Source organism: Coffea arabica, chromosome 4c, assembly GCF_036785885.1.
Source record: "Coffea arabica cultivar ET-39 chromosome 4c, Coffea Arabica ET-39 HiFi, whole genome shotgun sequence".
Taxonomy (NCBI): Eukaryota; Viridiplantae; Streptophyta; class Magnoliopsida; order Gentianales; family Rubiaceae; genus Coffea; species Coffea arabica.
In genome coordinates, this window is record NC_092316.1 from 51,890,179 (window position 1) to 51,913,405 (window position 23,227).

Consider the following 23,227-nt stretch of genomic DNA (forward strand, 5'->3'; position numbering starts at 1 on the left):
CCTCGGAACTAGAAAACCCTGAAATTACATACATGAATACATGCAATTACTGAATGGTCGGATATGCACTCATTTCTTCATTCAAGAAAACATATATTACTCCATTTACTTATCCTTTCTTTTCTGTCTTTCTTTTCTTGCCCTTTTGTGAAAATTGTGGACTTTGTCCCATCCCATCAAAGAGGGCCACATGATTTTGATCTTTATTAGATTTATTGAAGTAGCAGGACTTCAGTTAAAGTAAAATTGTTATCGTAGAAACACGAGACCAACCAGAGAAATGTTGCCATGCGTGAAAATTTAAAAAGTCTTCTTTTTTTATTATTATTTTTTGTTCCTTCGAAAAAAGGAATCAGGAAAACCTGAAATTAAGGATATTTAGAATCCAAAAGTAGGTCTGTCAATCGCACCTAATGAGCCCGATTTTGATAAGTTTAAATTTAACTCATTTAATTTGAAACATTTTCGAGCTTCGAGCTATGAGTTTCGAGTTCATAAATGTGAATCTCATATTCAACTCACATAATATTCGGATTGTGAGCCTTAATCGGGTTTAGCCTAAATTCACTTATTACTCCTTAATTTTCTTAATATAATTACTAAAACTATTAAGTTGTAAAACTAATTTAATATTTACAAGACTATAATATTAAAACTAAATATGAACAAATAATAGTTCTTAAAAAGTATATAAACCAAAAATTTTCAACAATATTTATATTTAATTCGTTCAAAATGCATGAAAAATAGTAATAAAACATGGGATCATAAACCAAGACATCTTTAAAAGTTGAAACTTTTTTTACAATCTTGTGATTTAAATCCAAATATGCTTGATGATTTGTGTTTGTAGACCAAAAAGAAATCAACTAATATTATGCCAATACAAAAATTTACTCAACCAACAAGAAAAGTTAGAGATTTTGTTATGCATTACTAATATTGGTTCTCAAGAAAGCTCATGGAAGAGTCTTTAGATGTATTTTTGTGCTTTGTAATTTATATACATATTTAGTATTTAGTAATAATATATTTAGATATATACTTATACATAATATCAAAATATAAATATTATATATATAGGTAATTAAAGGGCCGGACATATATCGGATTTGAGCCTAATAAGGCCCAAGTTCGACTCATATTTAATTCGGATCTAATTTTAGGTTCAAACTCAAACCGGTTCACTAAATGATCGAGCTCATCGAATTTTTTATCGGTGCAAATGAATCGAGTTTGGATTGACCCAACCCTATTGACAGTCCTATCCAAAAGTTAATCAAGAGGCTAGTAATTCAAAAGATGAACTTGAAGAGTCCAAGTGAACAACTTGACAAGGCAATTTTGTACCTTTCGGCCAGATTTCACGGGCCACTGAGAATCATGACTAACTACAAAATGACTTTTTTGAGTAAAGTTGCATCCCAGTCCAGCTGCTCGCGAGCAAATCGATTTAAAACTAGTTTCGAACTCCGTTAACATTGAATTCGAGTTGATCAAATTGAGTTTGAACTCGATTTCAAAAATGCTTAATTTATTAACTTGCGAGTCGATTCAATTTTATATATATTATTTTATTTTTATTTTAATAGTAAAATTACATATATATTTATAATACTTCATTATTTGTTAAGAAAAATTACTATTTTATTTATTTTTTTAAAATCAAATTTTTTATTTTTTTTCTCGAATTCGACCTCGACTTAGCTCAAATTTGATGTTGAATTTGAGGTCAAACTTTACATTGAGCGTTCGTCAAACTCAAGTTCGAGTTTGAACTTGGTAAAATTAATTTAAGACTCAATTCAATTAGATCAAAATTCGATTCAACTCAAATCGTTTGCAGATATGAGGAAACTAGTTGCATTGACATCCATTTATGTTTCTTCACAATTCCAAAATACTTTCCTTAAAGTTGCATTAACATCCATTCAAACTATCAAAGCCGTTTTGGATTTTTTAAAAAAATTTTTTTTTGTAGAAAAATGTATTATAGTAATTTGATGCGTGTGAAATAAAAAGGTAATTGAAAAATACATTCAGGGAAACGTATAGGATAGATTTCAAAATATTTTCTCTAAAAGAATTCCTTAAAGTTTGTAAATCTTCGTTATTAAGGTTGAGAAATCCTCCAATATACGTCCATAGTAGTTTATTTTTGTGTATATCCCAAAGCAAATAGAAGAATGATTGGAGTTTTTTCACCCTTCTAGTAGAAAAACAAAATTAGTTTATCTCAAATTACTCCAAGGCACATGACTCAATTAAATTATTATAGGAAGTATGAGGTCTAAGTTGGTGGTTTTGTATTTGATGACTTTATGATCATTTATAGCTTTCAATTCCTTTGTCCCACTATTGTGGTCTTAAACAATGGGACACAAGTCCATCATTGACTAAAAGGATACTTAAATATGTGGGACTGAAAATAGATTTTTCTTCTCACAAGTTGTAGATTTTGACTACAAAAGGAACGCAAGGTTTCACATGAAATTTTAAAAAAAAATAAAAATAAAAATCAAACTTGGGAAAAAAAAAAAAGAAGGAAAAGATCTACCTACTGATAAAATAAACCATAATAGTAGCAGCATTAAGTGCTGCTACCATAAGGGAACCTACCAAAATTGGTAATGCTTCACTTATACCAATTGCTCAAAAATAACAAGCGACTTCTCATGGATGTTTCTCAAGAATCAATTAAACGCCATGCATTGGACAGCATCACTTACCAGTAACTAGTTTTCAATCATTCTTATTTCATATTTGACCATATTACATGATATGATGCGTATTTTAGGGCTGGCAATTGGATCGGCCAACCCTGTTCAGTTAAAAAAAAAAGTTCGTTAAATCCAAACTTTAATTAGATCGGGTAGAGTTTGAACCTCAATATTAGATCCGAACTAAATACGAGTCTAGTTTAGATCATACTAGGCTTAGACCCAATTAAGGCTCAGCCCATATTTGAGTATAACTATATATAATAATATTCATAATTCATAATTATATATATTATGACAAAAAATGTTAATAATTTAGATATATATATATATACTTATAGTAATTCATAATTATAGAATATATATATTATAGTGTATAATTATGAATTTGGATTGAGCCCAATTTGAACCCGAAACTCATATGATAGTGTAAACTGAACTTAAACTTTTTAATTTAAACCCAAAGCCTAAAAGCTTATATTCCCTCCATTCCACTTTGATAGTTCTGTTTCTTTTTTCACATAGTTTAAGAAAAAGTAGTTAACTTTGTTGGAAAAGTAAATTTAGATTGCTATTTTTCTAAAATACCCTCACATTAAATATGGTACAACTTTATGGGAACTTGGATTGATGGTAAAAAAAAGAATCAACTCTCATTAAATAGGATAGGTTTATAGTAACAACTACTTACATTGAATAAGGGTATTTTAGAAAAATTAAAATACAATTACATTGTTCAATTGGAAAGTGGACTATAATTGGAACAGATGAAAAAGGACTATCAAAATGGGAACGAAGGAGTATTTAAAAAGTCCAATTGACACCCTAGCATATTTTGCCGAATTCCTCCTAGTCCACTCTCTGAGTTTTAAAGCATGACAGTCAGTAAAATAATTTTTTTCGGGAACAAAAAACAATAACAAACTCCTCGCAAAACGATGTCGTGAAAATGCGAGGCCCAGTCACAGTGCGACAAAATACGTATATCCTTTAGCCAACTGACAAGATACTTTTTCGGTGTACCAATTATTTGTTTGACTTCTTGATTCCTGCTTTTGCCTTCATTCCACAAATCTAGCGTTTTTGTTCTAGTCGTGCCACCAAATGATTGGAAGAACAAAAAGCCAAGATTAGTTCACGTCAGTATCGTTGATAAGCTTGAACGTGAGTGATCATTTGCTACGGATTACTACTGATTAAATAGAATGGAGTGTCAATTTGTTAACTTACATGTACAATCTACCAAGTTAACCATCATAATATATTTGCTTTTAACCAAGTTATATTCATAATACATTCGAATTTTGAGCCTAATTCGAGTTTAGCCAAACTCATTATTGATTACTTCTTAATTTTCTTACTATTATTACTATAATCATTAAGTAATAAAATTATTTTGAAATTTACAACATTAAAACTACACATAAATAGGTAAAAAAATTTCATTAAACATACAAAAAAAAAATTCCAATAATAATTGTATTCGATTCTTTTCAAATACATGAAAATTAACAGTCATTAGTCAATAGACTACTAATTATCTTTCTAAATATATTTAATGAATCTAATTCTCTTTATGTTAATTACTGATAGTCTATTTCTACATTACGTATTTATTTAATGAATCTAATTGTCTTTCTGCTAATTACTAATAGTTTAATTATACATTACATACTCTGATTCCATCTTTCTCTTTAAATATATCTATTTAATGAATCTAATTCTTTTTCTGCTAAATATTAATGGTCTAATATTATACATTACATTTTTAAAAATAATACATTTATAGTTATATATCTTAGGGTGCATATATATATATATATATAATTATATACCAAAATATAAATATTATATATGTGTGTGTGTGAGAGAGAGAGAGATATATAATTGGCTGAGCTTTAATTGAGCTGAGTGTATTTATAGAGGCAAAACTCGACTCAGATTTTAATCAAAACTCAATTGAGGCCCAAATTTTGTCCAACCTAGAATTATAATAGGTTTAGCCCCTTTTACTTTCGGCTGAAGGAGCCGAACTCGGACTGATTCTATCCTATTGACAGCTCTAGACACAAAGTGGTGCATACTCCCCCCCCCCCCCCCTTCCCCTTCTAGAAGGTGGAATACTTGTGTATTGGTCTCCTTTTCAACCAAAAATAATGGATATTTATTCTAATCTTTTCAATAGTAAGTTGTCATAAGAAGTGACTTAAACTCATTTTCTAGGTTGTGGGTTTGGAATTTAAACCTTTAATCTCGTACTTGATAAATAAATAAATCAATAAAGGGGGTATACAAGGTGTATTATCAATGAACACGTGTGTGTATAACATTGCAAAAAACTTTTTAAAATTCTTAGCAAAATATTCAATGTGAAATCAAGGTTAAAAATCATTTTGATCTTTTTAAATTATTTCTTTACTTTTATTGATATGCAGTTGTAATGTGTGTGTATCAGTAACGGGGATGGGCGTAGAGGTGTTTCGCGAATCGAGCCGCTCGCGAGCGGCTCGAATACGAGCTCGACTCGAGCTCGTCAATATCGAGTTCGAGTCGAGCTCGAGCCAATTAAGTCGATTTCGAGCTCGAGCTCGAACTCAAAAACATTAAACTCGTTGGCTCGCGAGCACAATTATATATTTATTTTTTATTTTTTTATTTAATAGTAAAATTACATATATATATCCATAATATTTTATTATTTGTTAAAAAAATTGTTATTTTATTCATTTTTAAAAATAAATTTTTATTATTATTTTTTAAAAAATAAAATAATAATTATTATTTTTTTATTTTTTAAGCTCGAGCTCGACTCGAATTTGACTCGAGCTCGAGCTTGATATTTTGAGCTCGTCGAGCTCGAGCTTCACAAAATTAACTCGAGCTCGAGCTCGGCTCGTTTAACCAAAGTTCGGCTCGAGCTCGACTCGTTTGCACCCCTAGATGGCGGAGGATGAGGCAGCAGTGTCCTCCCCATCCACTGCACCATTCCAGATGGGTGGAGAGATATCCTACCGCCCCGCACCCGCCCCAGCCCCCATCCCATGACTTCCCCTCCCCGCCCCCCTCCACAAAAAAAGGAGGAGGCGGGTGCCCCGAGCGCGTTGCCATTCTGCCATCTTTCGTTTTCAACCGTTCAACAAAAAGAGCTATGGATGGAGTAAAACAAAAAATCAAACACACCACCAATGAGAATGAAGAGGTACAAGAAGGTTGCTATCTCATGGTCAGTTTATCAATCACTCGTCGCCTTGACTGACCGACCCACTGCTCTCCCAAATCTCGTACCCATTAATTGCTCCCTTCCAACCACATTTATTTATTTTTTGCCCACTTGCATTCTTTCCTCCCCATAGCCTTTGCTCTCTCCGTCGTCGTCAACTGACTCTTGCTCCCCACGCTATCCCTCCCCCAAGGAATAGATTCCCCAGTAAAACACCTCAGCCTTTTTTTGACTTCAAAATTAGTCCACTTCTTCTACGTCATCAATTGGACGGGATATATATATATATATATATATATATACTCCATCGATCCCACTTTAATAATCTTATTTTTTAATAATTATGTATATTAAATATGAATGAATATGTTAATAAAATAACAAACTAACTTCTCTTTAAAAAAAGAAATAGGTCTACAATTTAAGACAGATACAACAGGAAAATAAATCTATTTTTATGAGACGGACAGAGTATATATATATATATATATATATATATTGTTAATTTTATAGTATAATAAATGACAGTCATTTTCTTGACTGGTTGTTACTAACTGAAAAGTGCTACATGCGCCTGGCTGGCTCTTTAATCGTGTTCTGCACGCAAAAAATTAGAGACAACTGTTAAGACTAAATGAGAAGAAAATCCCTTGTGTTTGCTTACAGTTGAACTTTTGCTGCAATTTCTAACTGTTTTTTACTTGGGTAATAAATAGTACATGAAATAAAAATGAAAAGAAAAGAAAAAGAATATAAACCAAATAAAGTCAATTTCATAGTTTTTTTTTATTATTTAATTTTCCTTGCAGGGGACTTGTTGGATTTGAAAAAATTGGGAGGGGGAAGGAGGGATTGGAATCTTGAATCTTTAAATTCTAAAACCATAGTCGATCAGCACTAATATATATATATATAAATACTAGAATAATATATTTTAAAAATTAAAAATAAAAAATGTACTCAAGAAGAAGGAGTCTAGTACATTGAAAAAATTGCCGCTGCATCAAATTACATATTACAGACATTAATAAGAGGTCACGTGGTAACGTGGAAGGGATTATAAATAGGAGTATCTGAGTTCAAGACGTCCTCCAACTCATCGAAAAAATAAAATAAAGACTACAAACATTGGAACCACGTCAAAGTACAAATTAGAGACATTAATGCACATCAACAACCGAATTTCAGAAACTTAAATAGCTAAAATCTTAATCATATTATATTATGGATAATTTGGATTTCTATTATTGATTGATTTCCGCATGACCAAGAGTTTGCTTTTTAAGAAATGTTAATCATATTCTATTATTGATAATTTGATTTCCTTGCAACGTATGAACAGGACTTTTTTTTTTTGCTTCGTGGAAGTTGCTGTCAGACGCAGGCGCAGCCCGACTCTCTTTTGAATAGCTTGCTCAACACACACAATCACACATGATTCATCCCACGCCTTATATATAAGATGCAAAGCCTGCAGAGTGCAAAATAAACACACAGAAGCTTCACCCAAGAATCACAGACGTACTCTCGACGAACCTCATCTATCTGACAAACAATGGAAGCTCTTCAAACCTTAATGCCGTCCGTAAAGGGTATGTCTGTGTTTTCTTCTTCTTCCTCCTCCTCCTCAATAATGCCTTTGCACCTTAGCTTTGATTTCCTTGACCCTGTTTTCTTGCATGGTTTATCTGGTTTGTTGCACCTCGTATTGTTGTTCCTTCTGTTTTTCTCATGGGTTTACAAGAAAATCAAGGGGCCCAAACCCGATCAGATTACAAAGGAACACGGTGGTACTGGTAGTAATAGGGGAGCTAAGGTTTCTTCATGTCATAAAGCAACCCTTTTGGGCTGCGTGTTTCTGGCGGTCTTTAATCTTGTTCTCTGTTTATTGAACCATTTCCTTTGGTACAGAAATGGTTGGTCAGAGGAAAAGATTATAACCCTTTTTGATTTGAGCCTGAAGGCTCTAGCTTGGTTACTTGTTTCAATCTTCTTGCACGCCCAATTATTGTTGGAATCGAGTGAAAATAAGTGCCCGTCTGTTTTGAGAGTGTGGTGGGTGCTTTTCTTCTTTGTATCCTGCTATTGCCTTGTCGTAGACTTCGTTGCTTTCTACAAAAAGCATCAATCTTTGACAACTCTGTTTTGGGTGTCGGACATTGGTTCCACGTTGCTGGGCTTATTTTTCTGCGTCGTGGGGTTTTTGGATAAAAATGAAGGGGAAGGTAGCCTTCTTCAGGAACCCCTTTTGAATGGTAGTGCTAGTGCTAATTATGTCAGTGAGCCTAAGAAAGCTACTGGGGAGGAGAATCTCACTCCTTATGCTAGTGCTAGTCTTTTTAGTATTCTTTGTTTCTCTTGGATGGGCCCTTTGATTTCTCTTGGCAACAAGAAAACTCTGGACCTTGAGGATGTTCCTCAGCTCATGGGACCTGATAGTGTAAGAGAGGCCTTTCCAATTTTAGAGCATAAGCTAGAATCCGAGTGTCAGGGGAGTAATAAAGTTACCACACTCATGCTGGTGAAGGGCTTGATGTCCACTGTGTGGAAGGAAGTTCTGTTGTCAGCTGTTTTTGTGCTTCTGTACACATTGGCTAATTATGTTGGTCCAGCCCTCATCGACACTCTTGTTCAGTACCTTAACGGGCAGACAGAGTTCGACAATGAAGGGTATATCTTGGTTTTTGCATTTTTTGGTGCAAAGGTTGTTGAGTGCTTGGCACAGAGGCACTGGTTCTTTAGGGTACAGCAGGCTGGATTTAGAGCCAGGGCTTCCCTGGTTGAGAAAATCTATACCAAGGGCTTGACCCTCTCGTGCCAATCCAAGCAGGGGCAGACAAGCGGCGAAATCATCAATTTCATGGCTGTCGATGCCGAGAGAATTGGTGATTTTGGCTGGTATATGCATGATCCTTGGATGGTTCTCATACAGATTGTTCTAGCATTGGCAATTTTGTATAAGAATCTTGGACTTGCTTCCCTTGCTACATTGGTTGCCACAGTACTAGTGATGCTGGCTAATATACCATTGGGAAAGTTGCAAGAGAACTTTCAGGATCAACTGATGAAATCAAAAGACAGAAGGATGAAGGCCATGTCTGAAGTCTTGAGGAACATGAGAATCCTCAAGCTACAGGCTTGGGAAATGAAGTTTTTGGCCAAAATCCAGGAGCTCAGGAATAGTGAAGCCGGATGGCTGAAAAAATTCATGTACACTTCAGCTATGACCAGCTTTGTCTTCTGGGGTGCTCCAACTTTTGTGTCTGCAGTTACATTCGGTGCTTGCGTGTTAATGGGTATCCCATTGGAGACGGGCAAGATATTAGCTGCCCTGGCAACATTCAGGATCCTTCAAGAGCCCATTTACAATCTTCCTGATACAATTTCCATGATTGTTCAGACTAAAGTTTCTCTGGACCGTATTGCTTCATTCCTTTCCCTTGCTGACCTGCCACACGATGTAATTGAGAAGCTCCCAAGGGGCAGCTCTGACATAGCTATTGAGATCGTTGATGGGAATTTCTCCTGGGAAGTGAAATCTTCTAGCCTGTCTCTCAGAGATATAAATGTCAATGTTTCTCACGGCATGAGGGTAGCAATTTGTGGTGCTGTTGGTGCTGGCAAGTCTAGTTTACTTTCATGTATATTGGGAGAAATACCCAAATTATCAGGGATTGTTAAGCTGTGTGGCACAAAGGCTTATGTTGCTCAATCACCGTGGATACAGAGTGGAAAAATCGAAGAGAATATATTGTTTGGTAAGGAAATGGAAAGAGAGAAGTATGATCGTGTTCTCGAAGCATGTGCATTGAAGAAGGACCTCGAAATTCTTTCATTTGGTGATCAAACTGTTGTAGGTGAGAGAGGTATCAATTTGAGTGGTGGACAGAAGCAAAGAATACAGATTGCACGTGCACTCTACCAGGATGCTGACATCTATCTGTTTGATGATCCATTTAGTGCTGTGGATGCTCATACGGGAACTCATCTCTTCAATGTAATGCGGTCCTCCTCTCTTATTGTGTTTACAATTTATTTTTCTCTCTGTGGAACTAAGTTTAACTGGAAAATTCCCTCTTATTATCTCTGAATTGCAGGAATGCATACTGGGACTTCTGTCTCGTAAAACAGTTGTTTATGTCACTCATCAAGTAGAGTTTTTGCCAGCAGCAGATCTTATTTTGGTCAGTTATCCTTTCTTTATTGTGTTATTGAGTTAGCAGCTCATCTCCTAAGACAAGGTTAAATAACCTAACATCTCTGTCATCAGGTTATGAAAGACGGAAAAGTTACAGAGGCTGGAAACTACAATAACATTCTGAAATCAGGAAGTGACTTTATGGAACTTGTGGGTGCACACAGGGAGGCTCTGTCTGTGCTCGATTCTGTTGAAGTGACGTCGGCGAATATCAGTGAGGATGGTAGCGGGGTGGGAAGCACTAAGAAAGCAGTAAAGAAAGAGGAAACTGGAGATGGTGAAAATGGTAAAATTGATGATGGTGCTGGGCCTAAAGGACAGCTTGTTCAAGAAGAAGAAAGAGAGAAAGGCAAGGTTGGGTTTCCAGTTTACTGGAAATACATCACAACAGCGTATGGAGGAGCTCTTGTGCCCTTCATCTTGTTGGCACAGATTTTGTTTCAAGTACTTCAAATTGGAAGCAACTACTGGATGTCTTGGGCTACACCTGTTTCAGAGGATGTTGCTCCTCCAGTAACAACCTCCACTCTCATCACTGTCTATGTTGCTTTGGCAATTGGAAGTTCCTTTTGCATCCTTTTCAGATCCTTGTTTCTTGCGACAGCCGGGTATCAGACTGCCACACTACTTTTCAATAAGATGCATTTCAGCATTTTTCGTGCTCCGATGTCCTTTTTTGATGCCACCCCAAGTGGACGAATTCTCAACCGAGTAAGGCAACAATGAAATTCCTTGACTGTCAAAAACTTTAATATCACATTTACATTAATGCATCTAGAAGTTTTAACTTTGAAGTTGTACTTAGCTGCTCTTTCCTACCACAGGCTTCTACAGACCAATCTGCCGTGGATTTGAATATTCCATACCAAGTTGGGTCGTTTGCATTCTCCACAATACAGCTTTTGGGAATTATTGCAGTAATGACACAAGTTTCATGGCAGATCATAATCATTGTCATTCCTGCAATAGCAATCTGCATTTGGTTACAGGTACCTTTATATTTGCTTATCAATAATTAGCAAGTGTTGCACATCATGATGGATTGGTGGAAGGGTTCTTATTTTTGCTGTATGCAGCGATATTATATATCTTCAGCAAGAGAACTGGCAAGACTTGTTGGGGTCTGCAAAGCTCCAGTTATTCAGCATTTTGCCGAGACCATCTCAGGATCCAGTACAATTAGAAGTTTTGATCAGGAAACTAGATTCCAGGACACGAGTATGAAGCTGATTGATGGTTATTCTCGTCCAAAGTTTCATACTGCTGCTGCAATGGAGTGGCTTTGCTTTCGCTTAGACATTCTGTCTCTGATCACTTTTACCTTTTTATTAGTTTTCTTGGTCTCTATTCCTGAAGGAACAATTGATCCAGGTGAGTAGCTTTTAATTTACCATCTGTACCAGACCGCTATTGCTGATGGTATTCTAAGATTATCTAATTGCTTTCCATAATGAAATCTGAAGGTGTTGCGGGATTGGCAGTCACATATGGGCTTAACCTGAACATGATACAAGCTTGGGTTGTGTGGGTCATTTGTCTGATGGAGAATAAAATCATATCAGTTGAAAGAATTCTCCAGTATATGAGTATTCCTAGTGAGCCTCCACTTGTGGTTGAATCAAATAGACCCAACAATCACTGGCCATCACAAGGGGAAGTTGATATTTGTGATCTCAAGGTAAATTATTCTGGAAAAATTGAAAAATGATCAACACATGCCTCATCAAAAGCCTCAAAATTGAGGCAGGATGCTATTTTTATTTGGCTATTCTCCAAAAACTCCCCCTGGGGTATTTGCAAAATGTACTCATTGCTTCCGTAATTTGCTAAGGCATCTACGCTTATCAAATTTGCCAACAAGAAAAGGGATGAATTTCCAAATTATTGGATTTACATGGACTTCTAGTAATTATGCGCCTCTTGTGGAGAAAATGACTATTAATATCATCTACTATAATTGTAGGTCCGATATGCTCCGCATATGCCGCTAGTATTAAGAGGCTTAACGTGCACTTTCTTTGGAGGAAAAAAGACTGGAATTGTAGGGAGGACGGGAAGCGGTAAATCAACACTTATACAGACGCTCTTCCGAATTGTTGATCCAGCTGGTGGACAAATAAAGATAGATGGTATTAATATCTCTTCTATCGGACTACATGATTTGCGATCTCGATTGAGTATAATTCCACAGGATCCAACCATGTTTGAGGGAACAGTGCGGACAAATTTGGATCCACTTGAAGAGTATACTGATGAACAGATTTGGGAGGTTAGCTTGCTTTTCGAATGAAAATTGTGTCAGATCAGTTTTAGTGACTTCCTGAAACCTGTTGATGAGCTTTTTTCTTTACGTTAGGTTCTGGATAAATGCCAGCTTGGAGAAGAAGTTAGGAAAAAGGAAGCGAAGCTTGAGTCTGCAGGTCTTCTAGTCTACAAATTTTTCTAATTTGGTGTCTTTATAACTATACTTATTGCTGCTGCTTAATCATAATATTCCCCTCGGTGATTGCAGTTTCTGAGAATGGAGAGAACTGGAGTGTTGGTCAAAGGCAGCTGGTATGTCTTGGTCGTGTGCTGCTCAAGAAAAGCAAGGTTCTGGTGCTTGATGAGGCCACAGCATCAGTTGATACGGCAACTGATAATCTGATCCAGCAAACTCTTAGGCAACATTTTACTGATTCAACAGTAATTACAATTGCACACAGAATAACATCCGTGTTGGGCAGTGACATGGTCCTGCTGCTGGATCATGGTACTCTATAACCTTAAGAATTCAATGTCAGGTTTTCTTTGGTTACACTACTATTTTGCCTTTGTCCACAATTTCTTCCTCTCGTGTAGGTCTTATCGAAGAATATGATTCTCCGACAAGGTTACTGGAAGACAAGACATCTTCATTTTCCAAGCTTGTAGCTGAATACAGCACGAGATCAACTTCTAGCTTTGGAGAGACCTAGAAAACAGCCGAATAAAGTGTTGGTTTATTTTGTCTGCTGTGATGTGCATGATAATGACGAAAACTAACAGTATCCGCATGTCGTGAGTTCTGCATAGCAAGTATAAAGGTGAGGCTAGAGCTTATAGCTTCAGCATGGTGTCTAAATTCATTTTCTTGAAAGGCAAAGTTACCTTCAAGCTTATGGTGCTCTCGCAAGGAGGGACATTCCTATGCTGCTAGATGACTAATTATGTGCAAGACTCAGTTGAAGCTCACCTCTGCACACGGCAGTTGGAAGCAGGTTATAGCCCAACTCATATTCTGCAATCTTGGTGGCGAATCAGATGATGCAGCTTCATTTTGAGTTAGATCATTTCATCCATGTTATGTACTCTAAACTAAATTTCAGTTTTCTGGCAATAAAAGATTGGAGGATTAAGTACATGTCCTTCTTTTGTATGTACCAGGCGCTGTTTAAATCATTGGAACATTATTAAGCGTTTAAATTTTTGTAGAGCCCCAAAATTCAATCACCGTTTTATCTCACATATATCAAATTGCTACAGTAATTTTTTTTACAAAAAAATCCAGAAAAATATAATCCAAACAAAGCCGTTCATTGAGTTTTAAGTTACAATGATGTCTGCCAAATGTCAAATTTTTGTGCTCCATGTCTGGAAAGCTACTTTGTATCAAAAAGCTTCTACATTTTTCGTAAATAAAATTTTTAATTATATTTTTACCTCACATATATTAAATCGTTACAATACATTTTTTACAAAAATTTCAGAAAATTACAATCCAAACAAAAGACTTGGTCAAAGTGTACTGAATCGACAAGCCATAAGTACCCTCCCAAACACCCTAATATTTGGTTCATGTTCTTGTCAATTAACAAGTGAAATGCCGTTTTCACCATGAATATTTGGTTCATCATGAATGGCAGCATGTTTACACGAATTGTTGCGACCGGATATTCAATTCAATATGCCTACGTGTCTTCATATAAGCCAAGATTACTCTGCTAGCTTCACTGCCATAAACTAGTTCAGGTACGTGGTAGTCGAGATTCACATATTTTTGTATAATTATTTTTTAAAATTAAAATGTGTGCGTCACATTATTAAATTCATATTTTACTTTTGTGATTATTACATTACTTAACCCTATTATATATAAATAATTGATTAATTGATCAATGCTTTTGCAACGCAGAGTTTGCCGTCAATCCATTTTGCAAACAAAACAACAAAAGCCAGCGAAAAAAAAAGGAGAGAAAAGAAAAGAAAAATACACAAAGGGCACTTGTTTATCTCAATGGTTTAGAAGGGGGAAAGTGAGAAATAACAAAATTGAAGGGGCAAAGTGAGATAATGTATAAATGTAGGAGGTAAAATGTAATTTATGTAAAGTTTGTTGGTTCTCTTTTCTTCCCTTTCCTCGGCACATCTACCGGCAGAAGAGTCCTTCCAATACTTTTTCAGCCGCAGCAATCAGATCGAAGACGCAATCAAAGCTCCCACTTTTTATTCAAGCAGCCCAGGTAAGCAGTATCAATATCCTCTCCTGCTCCGCCATCTTTTAACTTCGTTAACCTCAAAACAATTTTATAATTAGGGCCCCTTTTGATTTTCACCCGAGATTTGGAAAATTTTTAAGCTCATTCTATTGATTTCATTCCGTTTCGATGTGGGTCTATTGATTTTTTTTTTTTGTTAATGAAAAGGGTTGTTTGCTTTTGAGTGGTGAAAATGTTCGGAGCCGGAGGTAGAGCAGCCTTCCACAGGTTGAGGGAAAGGCTTCAGTCGACGAAAACCACTGTGAGATTTTTACTATATTTTCTTGATTTTTTTGGGGGCATTATGTGCGTAGAAATGATTTCTCTTTCCTGTTTAAATAGCTGGGATATTGGTGTTTTGGGCTGGAAAAACAGGTTGTAGTTTTTGGGTTTTACAGTATATGTAATTAAAAGTTGATGTATGAATGTGACTAAATGAAGAATGCCTTTGGCTGGAAAAGCAGTGAGAGGCGAGTGACTTGACGGTATTGCGTTGACTATTTTGCGTTCGTTGGAACCGGTTTGGTGTTTAGGTTATTCTTGGAAATCATCTATGGCGTGATAATTTTAGATGACTGAATCTTTCTCTCAAAGCAGCTCAATCAGAAGATTTTCTTTTTTTAGCTTTTTGTGAATTTCTGCTGTTGAATTTTGTGTTTAGTTTGTTCATTGCGAGTCCGCGTATTTGTTAGGTTAATTGAACTTTTTATCTGTTTCAGTTTGCTTCATTTTCTTTTCCCTGCTTGCACCTTACTAGATTGTCTGCTATAAAGATAGCGACTTTTAGCGTTTATCTAATGTTTGCAGGTGAATAGACGTGTTTGTGTCTAGAATTCTTTGTAGACACATGATTTTAAGCTTTGTCATTTAAGGTCCAAAGTGTTAGAGAGAGAAATAACCAATAACGGACACATTTTTGGAGGGTACAAATATATCTCAGCTAGACTATCCTCCAAGGGGAGAACGGCATTTGGTTGGGTTGTGGTTGCATGTATGGCTTCTATCTTCTTTATTTATTTATTTATTTTTCAATTATAGAAGTTACACGTGAACATAAAAGTCGGGAACCAAGCCAAGCTATGGCCATGGATGGTTGTTTGTTAGGCTTCCTAGGGATTATATTTTACTAAAATCATTCACCTCTTACTTTGAGGGTTTTGTGTTTTAGTACTTTAAAAGATAATTCAAGAGACACGGGCTAAGTGCAAAGGATACTGGAGAGATGATGAGTAATGTCTAATACCCAGGCTTTTGAAAGAGGGTTATCACAGTACCTGTGTCATCAAGTTTAACTTTGGAAATCACCACTTTCTGCAGGTCAATAGTGTAGTTTTGTTTCTTTTTATGTGGTGTTGTCCTCTCATTTCCCTGAGCTGTGCTATGTTGTTGCATGGTTATGCATAAATCAAAAGCAGAGTGGAAAAAAAAGGGTCTAACCTTAATCCACTCTTTGATCTGAGAGAAAATTTGTTTTCCTTAACATTGCCGTTGCCATGTGCAGTTTGGATCTGGGATTCAATTTATGACTCAAAATTTCGTATCTAGAATTGTTCTGTGTCAACAAGTATTGAAGTGCTTTTCTGGTTAATTTGGCCTTGGACTTGTTAACTATTAGACCATCGTGCTTCATCTTGCAGGCCTCTCCATTTTTGTCATCCCTCGTTTCCAAGAAAGGTCCAGAGGATGTGGGATCTGCTAGCATGAAATCTCTTAGAGCATTGGCTCTAGCTGGGGCTGGTGTATCAGGGCTTCTAAGTTTTGCATCAGTAGCATCTGCTGATGAGGCTGAACATGGTTTGGGGGTTGCAAGTTATCCTTGGCCTCATAAAGGAATCCTCAGTTCATATGACCATGCCTCGTGAGTCTCACTAAAACTTTCTAGTTATTTTGAGCTCTATGTTCTTTACTTGTATTGCAAGTGGATCTTTTGAGTCTTCTGAAAATTCAGTCACTGCTGCAGCAAGATAACTACTTGATCTGGTGCTAGATGCTCTACTGCTCTCCACACCCCTTTCTTTTAGGAAAAAATTAATCTGGGGGCAGTTTGGTTTTTTTATGGTACAGAAGTGTGTTGGGAATCATATGCTTGAGAAAAGTATTTGGTTAAAATGTGGAGTTGGTGTAATTGCAATTTTAGCAGTTTGGTTTGTTGAAGATTGGTTCTTTTCTTATTTTATCCCTGCAATGAAACCCAAGTACTTTTAGCGATGCCCATTTGCTCCGTTAAGTCCATTTCTGATTTGCTCCTTATATTTCAAATATAACTGGTCTCCCTTTTCCCTGCAGAGTCCATTTGCAACATTAAGTTTGCTAACATCATACTTATGGCTGCTCTGCTGTACCAACCTCTCATGCCATGTTTAATGGTACAAAATGTTGAACTAAAACAGTCCTTCAACCTCCTAATCCTATTTTAGAGCATAAATTTTCCCAGTAAAGGACAGAACCTTGCTTAATAAACTGTCAAAAAGTTTATGGTTAAACATCTAATGACTATTTTTCCCTATCCAAATTTCATATCAGCTTCACTTAAGCAGAAGAAGGTGTAGGCAAAGGAAGGGGTAGAGAAAAGATTATGGATAAGAGGGAGAGTAGAGAGGCATTTTGGTGCTCCTCATGTTGTGTGTGTGGATGTTTCTTTGTGGCTTCTTTTTTTTATTTAAATAGCTGAGGAATTGACCATGAAATGGACTAAAAGCCCAGAGGTCAGTCACTGATATCACCATTTCTCACTTTCGGTATATGAAAATGCTATAGCTGATGGCACAATTTGGTGTACCGAGCACTATTAATACCTGCACCGGTTTCCAATTTTGTAGTTCAAAAGCCTCCAACGTCTCTTCATTTTCGCATTCTATGTTGCCGTTTGATCTCCCTGAATTGTATATAAAACATGGAATTGATTGGCCAATGTTCTGTTTATCTAGTGTCAGTGCATAAATAATGTGGAAAAACTATTCACCTCTGTTTGATGCTCTTGATAGTTAATGAAAACGAGGTTTTTTTTTTTATCATCCCATGGCTTGAACAGTAAAAGAAAAGCACTCACATCCGTCATCTTACTAGAAGTGCGCGGCACTAATTTATGATGCATATTGATTGTCCTTGGCTTGGAATTATGCCTGGATGTAATGTGATACTATCATGCTTCTGCACTAATAGATTCCATAGAGTCTACAAATATGCTATTCATGTTTCATAACTGGCAATTTGAAGCAAAATTATGTCTCATCATTTCTATTGTGCAATATTGAGTCCACGGATTGTAGATTTACAAAGATGATGGATGCTACTGGAGCAGAATATGCATGAATGCTTTGTAGTTGATTGACTTTGTTTAATAATCTAAATCATTGTGGTCATTTTATGCAAACAGGATCCGTCGTGGTCACCAGGTTTACCAGGAAGTGTGTGCATCCTGTCATTCCATGTCTCTGATTTCATATCGTGACTTGGTGGGTGTGGCGTATACAGAGGAGGAAACAAAAGCTATGGCTGCTGAGATTGAGGTGGTTGATGGGCCTAACGATGAGGGTGAGATGTTCACTCGTCCTGGGAAACTAAGTGACCGTTTCCCACAGCCATATGCAAATGAACAAGCAGCGAGATTTGCCAATGGAGGCGCCTATCCTCCAGACTTGAGTCTCATCACCAAAGTATCTTAGTCCTTCCAGATTCTTTTTTTTTTTTTTGAATGAAATATCTATGTAATGTCTAACGCTCTTCTTTTTCATTTTAGGCTCGTCACGATGGTCAAAACTATGTATTTGCCCTTTTAACTGGTTATCGCGATCCTCCTGCTGGTGTTTCAGTAAGTTCAGTTTCTTTTGATGAACAGCTGGTCTAATGGTTTTCCGATCTGTTATTATTGTGTCTATCATGATAGGAAGATGCTTCAGAAGGTTGTCATGTTTTTCTTCCTTTTTTTTGTTGTATTTCTGCTGTTTTTTTATTGAAAGATCAAGTAACCAAACTATGCATGGAGGAGGCTTAACCCTAAAAAATGTACAGCATAAAATGGCGCATACCATTGCCATACAAGATAAAAACAGTTGATGTAGGAATATCATAGGAAAACTTGTTAATCTTAGTGTTCAAATATTTTTAAGGACAACTTTGACACTGGGAAAAGTACCCACATATTGTAACTAGAGGAAGAGGAGAGAAGAAGAAACCGTGGAGGGGGAGGGAGCAGCAGAATAACACTACTCAGTGATAACCAAAATTTTAGTAAATCAACTGTTCAGTCATCAGTTGCGAAGAGATTCAGAAAAGAAAAAGTTTCCTAAAGATGAATCCTATTGTAATCAGGACTAACAATTGTACTTCCAACAGATGACTAAATAATTATGTTACTTAGATACCTGTGACCAAATAGAGCCGTTAAAGAATAAAATTTTTTCATTATCTTGGTAATTGTCAATTAGGAACCAGCAAGAAGGATTGTATCCTAGAGAATATTTCTATCACATCTTCCTTTGATGAAATGGCTTTTGCTTGTTAGAACCCTATGGCTTTTCTTTCAGTTCTCGGATAATTATAAGTTATTGTCCAACCAAATTATAGCCATCATCATCTGAAAAACTTGTTGGCATATGGTGCATCCAACATGCCACTGTTGATTTCCAGCATACATGGGTTCAAGCAGCATAGTTCCACAGAGTTGCGTACACTCTGAGCATATATGGGCTATTTGTACTGCAGTAGGAGACAAGTTATTCTGTTGTCAATCTTTGTACACGAAGACAAGCAGAGATGTGTTGTAGTGTATATTTTCTAGTATGAAATTGAAGATTTTGAGGACAGATTATGATTTAAAATGTAGGATGGTCATGGATGACCATTTGGGTAATATACGGTGCCAAACCACAGATCTCTGTGATAACTCTGGAGTCAGCTTTCGGGCATTTCTAATATCTGAACAAAATCAGTCATTTAACTAGACAGAATCTTTAATGTCATTGGAAGCGTTATCCTTCTCCAAGCTGTTGGAGCTTGTAGTATCAAAAACTTGAAGCTTTGACTATCTCTAGTGCTCTGCCACTCTGGTGACTATTTGGTGGCATTTTGTGAGTATTGTGATGTATAGCTGTTCTTTGGATGATCCCTTTTTCCTCCTATTTACTTTTGACTTTTCAGGCAATCTTTTTTCATCTCTTCACCTTATGCAACAGAGATTTGGTCCACCTGTGCCCTGTGCCCTGTGCCATTGCCAGGGTCTTTTCAACATTCCTTCTCTTTGGCAAACTGACATGCCCATGAAATAAATGTGATGATTTCTTTCTCACTACATAAAGCGGATGGCATAACATCTTTTGCTGCCATCTCTTAGAGCAATTTCCTTGGAATACCCCCACCTCATAGCTGCTTGCATGAGATGCACAGTTAATACCACAGCCTGAATAGTAGCAGTGGATACCCGAAACAGAAAATTTGGTCCATAGATCGATCTTCCAGTCCAGTTTAATACCACAATCCACCTTCAATCTACCTTTCCTTTAGTTTATATGAGTCTATAACTTCTGCTAATAGGCAAAGCCAGAGAACAGGGTTAAGGATTCGGTTTCTAAACCATGTCTGTTTATAGGAATCCACTCTGGCAAGCATTTCCTTAAATGTTCCAGAGTAAAGAAACTGAAAAATATATGATATTGAACTCGATTGGAGGTTTGGAAGGACTTCTTCTCCAGACTTCCTTGAAGCCATTGGTGGTTCTTTGGCTCATTTTCCTCCTGGCTCTGTTTCTCTGTCATTTGGATATTGGACTTTGTGGTGATTGCCATGATTTTGCAGGCAATGTGAATTGTGAAGACTAGCACATGTCAAAAAAGAGAAAATGCCTGTATTTGTATGGTTGACTAATATAACATGTCTATAACTGGAGCAAATTAATAGTTTCCTTCAGTTGATGGGTTACTCCCTTTTTTTTTTGTGGGCAATATGGTTGGTATTGTGGCTTAATGTTTTGGCTTGTTATGTTATTGTAGATTCGAGAAGGATTGCACTATAATCCTTACTTCCCTGGTGGTGCTATTGCTATGCCCAAAATGCTTAATGATGGTGCCTTGGAGTATGAAGATGGTACTCCTGCAACAGAAGCTCAGGTTGGTGTCTTCTTTCATGACCTTTGAGGTTGTTACTGGTAAATATCCATTGTTTTGGTTAGCACTAATCATATCATTCTATTGCCTTGAAATTGTAGATGGGGAAAGATGTTGTGACATTTTTGTCGTGGGCTGCGGAGCCAGAGATGGAAGAAAGAAAGCTGGTAAGTAGGGTTCTAAGTTGTGGAACATGAGAATTCCTAGAATATAATTTCACTTACATATCTTCACACCTCAGATGGGATTCAAGTGGATATTTGTACTGTCACTGGCACTCCTTCAAGCTGCTTACTACAGGCGTTTGAAATGGTCGGTTTTGAAGTCACGTAAGCTGGTCCTCGATGTTGTCAACTAAACTCGGTTTATTCTTCTCCTTGATGTTTATCAGAGGATTGAAATCAGGGAATAATATTTGTTTCTTGCTACAATATGTGTCTCTCTGCTGTGTTAAGTTTGTTCAACCTGCTTGGTGGTAATTTGTGCTAGCAGAGCAACCTCCTTCCACACGGTGAGGTAAAATAATAGACGAATACAAAGCGAAAGCTTTTTTGGTCTTCATTTTGGACCGCTTAGAAATCTAATTTTATAAGTCTTTTGTTTTGGTTAGTCTATATGGTAGAGTGGTGAATTTGTCCCTCAAGATAGCTGCAGTTATTATGCAAAATTGACACTGAAATTTTTGTAATGTAAGGGTACCTTTTTCTTCATTCACGTCCTTTGCAAGGTTAGATATGTCTGCTTTCTACGATTTCATCGTCTTCCAGCCATCAAATAAATGATCAGATAATGTTTGAATGAACCACAAATCAGACTAAAGTAGTAGTCTGAATGTGTGGATCCGAGACTGAACGGTGCATGCGGATGCGGATAGGTTTTGAAGCCGTCCCAGAAAGAAACATTTTCTCGTTTTTCTCATTTTGATTCCATCTAAAGTATATGGATGCTTCATCTAAAATAATGTACTTTTGGTACCATGAAAAACACAATAACCATTTTAGGAAATGTAAGGAGGACGCAAGTTTAGAGGTACAATCCAGGTTCATCATGGTGTCTGTCTTGTGTCTCCAAACCCATAACTTCTTTTGAAGTTTGGGAGCAGATGAATTGTTGTTTCTTTTATCATGACTTTGTATTAGCAAATTCCTTTCTCCTTACCAGGGACATGTATTGGTGGTAGTTTAATCTTTTTCATGTTTAGATACTATTTCTTCTTGTGCTTAGTATAAACTCCTTGCATGTCATGCTTATACATATTGAGTAGAATGTGTTCTCTTAATAAACCTTGAGCTTTTGTTTAGGGTTTCATCATTATATGAATTTCGAGCACTCTCTTCTCGCCAATCTACATCATGAAAGCTAAGGAATTTACCATTGAATACTACGTATGGTGATTAGAAAGGCCAGAATTTGTCACTCCAAGCCATCCCCTACATGTTAAATTGTATCGGTTGCATGGTTCGCGGTCGCGGTCGCGGTTGTTCCACATTCGTTGCGGCATATCGGTTGGATATTGGGTGGTACGTACATTATAGCACATAAAAATTATAACAAACATAATTATCAAATTAGATTTGTTAAATAACTACATTGTCTCTCTCTCTCTCACACACACATATATACTCACTAATTTGTTAAACAAATTGATGCTGCCATAACCAATGACCTATAGCATTAAAAGTAAATCATTTTATCATTAATAACACACCTTTTATTCCTATTTTATATGACATCAAAAGTTAAATGTAAGATTAAAACCATTATATTTTATACAACACAATACTAATTCCACTTGAGTTGATGATAACATATAAATGAAGAAATTTGTTGAACAAACCATAAATCTCATCTAAGTAATTATATTGTTAAGCATATGTATCATAAATTAGCAAATCACACCAAAAAAAAATATTATATATTAAATCTAGAAAAAATAGTAAATTAGAAATAAAACCTTTAACAATTTCAAATAAATGAACAAATTAATAAAACTAAATTAACAAGCCTTTGCTCAAAATGCTGATTTGCACTTCCATGGAATAGGCCCAACAAAATTAATTCGTAAAAATCAACCCCAATATGTCAATTCCCCTAATTATCACGTTAATTGAAGGCCCATAAATTTGAAAGTTGAAAAGCCCATATTTCCCCAAATTATCACATTAGCACCGATTTAAGTCTTTAACCCCCAAAGCTTCCTAACTCCTTCACCTTCGATTGACTTGTCAGATTAGCATCACCAGTCACAATCACCATTGCATCTTCCCTATCGGTTGCCAAATCTTGAGCTCTTCCCTCGCTTCCCTTCCTTTCCCTGCCCGTTACTGATGGATTAAGCTTTCCTAAAAGCTTCTTTTTTCTAACAAAAACAAAGGCAAAGGCAGGATTTGATGGAGATGGGATTCAACTCACACATGATTGTTGGCTACTGCTAGGAAAAATGCAGATGGGCTTGACTTCTAGAAAGATGAGTGCATAACCTTTCAATTTGC

General features: G+C 36.3%; 2 protein-coding genes across 2 annotated transcripts; both read left to right on the top strand.

The window, feature by feature from the left end:
* The first annotated feature begins 7,415 nt into the window (after positions 1-7,415).
* Positions 7,416-13,535, top strand: LOC113740380 (ABC transporter C family member 3-like). Its single transcript, XM_027267991.2, has 10 exons — positions 7,416-9,937; positions 10,038-10,124; positions 10,211-10,849; positions 10,963-11,127; positions 11,215-11,509; positions 11,602-11,816; positions 12,102-12,407; positions 12,495-12,558; positions 12,651-12,890; positions 12,980-13,535. Exons 1-10 carry the CDS (start codon positions 7,496-7,498, stop codon positions 13,093-13,095), a joined length of 4,569 nt encoding a protein of 1,522 aa, XP_027123792.2. The 5' UTR covers positions 7,416-7,495; the 3' UTR covers positions 13,096-13,535.
* Positions 13,536-14,296: 761 nt separating this feature from the next.
* Positions 14,297-21,445, top strand: LOC113740381 (cytochrome c1-2, heme protein, mitochondrial). The gene is made up of 8 exons (XM_027267992.2): positions 14,297-14,619; positions 14,803-14,896; positions 16,272-16,492; positions 18,011-18,290; positions 18,374-18,445; positions 20,622-20,738; positions 20,837-20,902; positions 20,977-21,445. Exons 2-8 carry the CDS (start codon positions 14,828-14,830, stop codon positions 21,091-21,093), a joined length of 942 nt encoding a protein of 313 aa, XP_027123793.1. The 5' UTR covers positions 14,297-14,619; positions 14,803-14,827; the 3' UTR covers positions 21,094-21,445.
* The last annotated feature ends 1,782 nt before the right edge of the window (positions 21,446-23,227 follow it).